Source organism: Macrotis lagotis, chromosome 8 (genome assembly GCF_037893015.1).
Source record: "Macrotis lagotis isolate mMagLag1 chromosome 8, bilby.v1.9.chrom.fasta, whole genome shotgun sequence".
In the NCBI taxonomy this organism is placed as follows: domain Eukaryota; kingdom Metazoa; phylum Chordata; class Mammalia; order Peramelemorphia; family Peramelidae; genus Macrotis; species Macrotis lagotis.
In genome coordinates, this window is record NC_133665.1 from 59,750,186 (window position 1) to 59,754,892 (window position 4,707).

Here is a 4,707-nt window from a genome sequence, read left to right on the forward strand (position 1 = left end):
ATCAGGGCAGAACATCTCCTGTCTGCCCATTTTTAACCACAGTGTTCCTGGCCTCTCCTTCCAGGAAGTCCCAGGGATGCTTGGTGGGTCAAGATCTAGGCAGCTCGGAATCAAAGAATGGGGGACCAGGGCTAAAGGCTGCTTCGAGTTATTCTGAAACCTTTTCTTTCACAGGTTTGGACGTGTTAATGGAAGAATCCAGGCCAGTCCTCCCCCTGGGCACCCCTAGATCCTTGCCCTGTGTTGTGCCATCCCCTGGCCAGAGCCTTGGAGGGAATCCCTAGGAATGGTTGCTACACAAGTCAGCCAAGCAGTTGCTGCCCCAGGTCCTGAGTTCCTCCTGGGCGGTGCAGGTACCTCAGCCCTCCTGCTCTGCCCAGCCCAGCCTTGCCACCGGATAGAACGTTCAATGGACCCATGCTGCACAGGTTCATGAGAGATCCACCACTCCATCCAACTCCTCAGAGGCTCTGTTAGAGTGGTCTGCTGGAGTGACAAGTGGGTTTGACCCCAGTCAAGAGGCCCAGCCCTGCTGGAAAAGAGGGGCACACTCCCTTCCCTTTGTAAATGGCATTAGATGCTCCCCTGGCACTTGGGGCCTGCTGGTTGGGCCACACACCCTGACACACTCCTTTGCTCCTGCCCGTTGTTGCTCATTGTGCTGCCAAGACACTATCAAGCTATCGGATGGTGGACTGTTGGGGATGTTTACCCAGGATCACCAGGTACGATGCTCAAGGCCCACCCTCCATTCACATTCCCCCGATCATGGAAACTCCTCACCAGGCAAGGGACCGGTCTTGGGTACATTTTTACTCACATTTTTTACGGTTTTTAGACTGTATATAGATTTGATTATTTCCTCATTGACAATAAAATATAAATGGAGCCTGGAGGAGAGTGAGTTCCTGGGGCCTGGACCTGGGTGTGGCTGGGCTGGGGTCTCTTGACTATGAAAACGTAATAGTCACACAGGTGTGGGAAAGAGAGGTCTGCTTGCATGTTTTCTACTCGTACATGTATACATTTGTTTGAACACAAAATATGATTTCCTAAGTCCTTTTTAGGACCTATGAAAGATTGAGGGTGGAGGGGTGAGGTGACCTGAATCTAGAGCTTTCCCCAAGACCATCAGAAGCAAGGTGCAAGATAAAGTCTGACTGCTCCAGTTCAGCTGCCCCATCTGCTGGTCCAGACCCCTGACCTGCATTCTCACCAGCCCCTTGGGAGTCCATCACCTCACTTGGTCCCCTTGTTGAGAAGAGCACAAGATAACCCCTCATTCCTCCAGCATAGTTGAGAGAAGCCCCCTGTACTTCCCCTTGCAATCTGTGCCGTATTTGATCCTCCAACCTTGCCTGAGGCTACATGGAAAACCCATGATGACCTCTTTCCCCCAAAAAAAACAAGCAGAGTATACCTCAGTATCTCAGAAATAAGTCCTCAACTGTGGTAGTAGCAACACTTCCACATTTAGGCCCAGTTTCTGATAACCAGAAATCATAACCTCTGTAGGTCCCAGCTCCTCACCTTCCCCAAAAAACTGGCCAGCATTTCCATTTTCTGACATTTATTGAGAGCCGATGGCAGGAAGCGCAGACGGCTGCATAGACCACTCACCATCCCACGGGGCCGGGCACACAGATCCTAGAAAGTCCAGTCTGTCCGGGACCTGGATCCCTCAGACACACACTGACCAGACGCACAGATGGATGGCCTGGGTGTTATGAACCTCATCCACTGTGGCAATGAAAAGGCCATGATGTCCTCTTGAGTGTGTCGGGGGGACCTTGGTTCGAGTACTTTGGATATTTGCCGCCCAGCCTCAGACTTGAAGGAGCAAACCAAAACCCCCATAGAAAGGGGCATCACCAGTCACCAGGGAGGTGGCAGCACACACACATACCACGCACACCACACACACACACACACAGCATGGGGAGCACCAAGGGAGATGGACAGCTGGAACAGTGGAGTACGATATAGGATCTGAAGCAAACGACCAGCACGGAGCACATGATGTCCGTCCACCTGTCTCCCCAGCCTGGAGGCCTTCAGGGCTCACACACAGTCGTCTTCACAACAGCTAGTTTCAGGCTTTTAAAAATTTGTGTTTAAGAAATGTCAAAAGTTGTGCCCAACACATCTGGATCAGCAAACACGACAAAGACCAGTCAGTACTTTTTTGAGAGTGAGGGAAAAGGGGTCTTGGTGAGAGTGGAGGGGAAATGAGGAGAAAAAGAACAACCACACAACACTTTTCAGACCATGAGCAAAGGCGTTCAACTTGAGTAGGATCTGCACTGGCCACTTGAAGCAGGAGGAGCCACCGGTGCATTCTGGAGGGTCTCTGGTGCCCCCACACTCACACCCTGCACAGATGTGCTAAAACACAAGGAGTTATACACCAACACACCCATGTGTGCTCACGGAATGATACACCAACACACACTCCATATACACATATACACACACATGCCCTGCACAGATCTGCCAAAACACAGGGAACTAATTATACACCAACTAACCCATGTGTGCTCATAGAATGATATATCAACAGAGACAGACCCTGCACATATGTGCCAACACAATTATACACTAACATATCCTTGTGTGCTCACACAACTATACATAACACACTCCATCCTCTTACACACACACACACACCCTGCACAGATGCACCAAGACACAGGTAATTATCCACCAACATATCCATGGGTGCTCATAGAACTACACACACATACACACACACTCCATCCTCACATGCACACACACACACACACACACATAACACATTCTGCACAAATGTGTCAAATCACAAGGAGCTATACACCAACATACACACACCCTGCACAGATGTGCCAAAACACAAGTAATTATCCATCAACATGTCCACGGGTGCTCACACAGAACCGTACACCCACACAGCCCATGCTCTTGCACACTCACCCCTGTTCTAGTACACAAGCCCCACTGTGTGACAGACAGGTCCACCCCCACAGCTGCCCTTGCACCGGACAGGCAGACCCCACACAAACGTGTCGCCTCCCCGCACAGCAGCTGGCACTCCCCAGGGCCGCAGCCACACACCCAGGAGGAGGAGGAGGAGGAGGAGGGAAGCCCCTAGTGCCCCAAGGTCTCTGTGGTGTGGCGCCAGGGGACACAGCCTGACAACAAACAAGGCACATCCTTCTAGTTCTTCAAACGCAGAGAAAAAGATGAAGATAGAAGAGCAGCAGTGATGGGATGGAGACTCGGCAGAGCCCCCAGGCACACTGACCCGCCCTCCGGAGGTCCGGGAAGCCTCCTGTTTGTGCTACTGGGAAAGTGATCTGGCCACTGAGAGACAGATGATGGACAGACAGTCAGACAGACAGATGAGACAGGTGGCCTTGGCCTCCGACAGCTTTTGTCTCAAACTAAAATCCAGTTTTCTCTTGGTTGGTAAATGGTTTTCTATAGAATCAATAATATTTTTCTTTAAATATATATTTGTTAAAGTTAAAGTTTTTACCCTTTTGGATCTCTGGGAAAATCTGCCTCAGCTCATTTCCAATAAAATTAATACTCTTCTATAGCTTATTATCTGGTCTATGCCTCTCCCTCTGAGGGGTAGGAGTGGGGGGTGGGTGGGGGGAGGTCATCAGGAGCACACTGACCCAGGGTCGGTCTTGGGGCAAAAGCCTTGGGAGGAGTCCCTGCAGACTCAGCCCAGGACCAGACGACTACGGCTGGTCTCTTTGTGCTGTGATGGGGCCAGGGTGGGTGCTGGGGCTGAGGCACCATCACCCCCAACCCCAGAAGGAAAGTGAAGCAAGGGGAGGTGATGCCCCACCCCCCAGGATCCCCAATCGTTAGCAGTTCCTGTGCTGTACCTCTGGTCCTCAGGCCTGTGCTCTGCGGCTGATTGGGAGTCGGGGGGGGGGGGAGGGGAGGGGAGAGGGCCTGGGCTTGCCTGTGGGGGTACCCCCCCCCCACCCTCCAGTGGTCCAGGGAGCCTAGGACCAGCCCAGCCCACAAGCCTTCTCGCCTCCTACCATCTCTACCTCCAGCCAGCCCCCACTTAGCCTTGCTGGCCCTGCCCTGGGAACACAGGCCCTGGCCTTATCCTTAACACCACCAGTCACTCTGAGAGGCCTGACATAAGCCCAAGCAAGCCCCCTGCCCCCCACATGAAGCCTGGGGGCTTATACCAGGGACTGACCCCCTCCCCCTCTCCCTGTAGTAGTGGAGATAGGGCACACACTGGACAGATTGTTGGGGACCATAGGAGGGGGAGGAAGAGGAGGGAGGAAGAGCTAACCCAGCTGTTATTATTGCATCATGGGGGGGGGTAGGGGCAGAGGGGGCGTGAAGCAAGAGGAATGCAGCTCAGGGCCGCCGTGAGATGATCACTGGCAGCAGTACCAGTGACCAGAAAGCCCTTGGACAAGATGGGCCATCCTCTGACCCTAGCCTCCTCATGGCCCCCCGAAATGTTGTGCTTGTGATCAAGGGGGACATGGGAGGGTGTGGTGGGGAACCCAATCCCCCCGACCCCAACCATCAACTACCAGTACTCGACCACCAACCACCATCTATTCAGCCAGGTCCTGGGGTGAGAGGCGGGGGGTATTTGTGACCCCCTCAGTCTCCTCCCACCCTCCCCCAAGAATACTCCAGCCCCCAAGGACTCTTGAGTCCTCACCCCCCCCCCCAACCTCTCCA

General features: G+C 53.2%; 1 protein-coding gene across 10 annotated transcripts in view; it reads left to right on the forward strand.

Annotated features, from left to right (window-relative positions):
- The window catches only part of TRAF7 (TNF receptor associated factor 7), a 56,540-nt gene extending 53,476 nt beyond the window's left edge, over positions 1-3,064 (forward strand). For 4 of the 10 annotated variants that reach the window (XM_074197245.1, XM_074197240.1, XM_074197246.1 and 1 more), the window contains one exon: positions 175-3,052. In XM_074197245.1, coding sequence (XP_074053346.1) covers positions 175-189 — 15 coding nt within the window. In that variant the 3' untranslated portion in view covers positions 190-3,052. Of the gene's footprint in view, positions 1-174 lie in introns of all 10 variants that reach the window. The other 6 variants (XM_074197239.1, XM_074197242.1, XM_074197243.1 and 3 more) reach the window with 4 other exon arrangements.
- Positions 3,065-4,707: the final 1,643 nt, after the last annotated feature.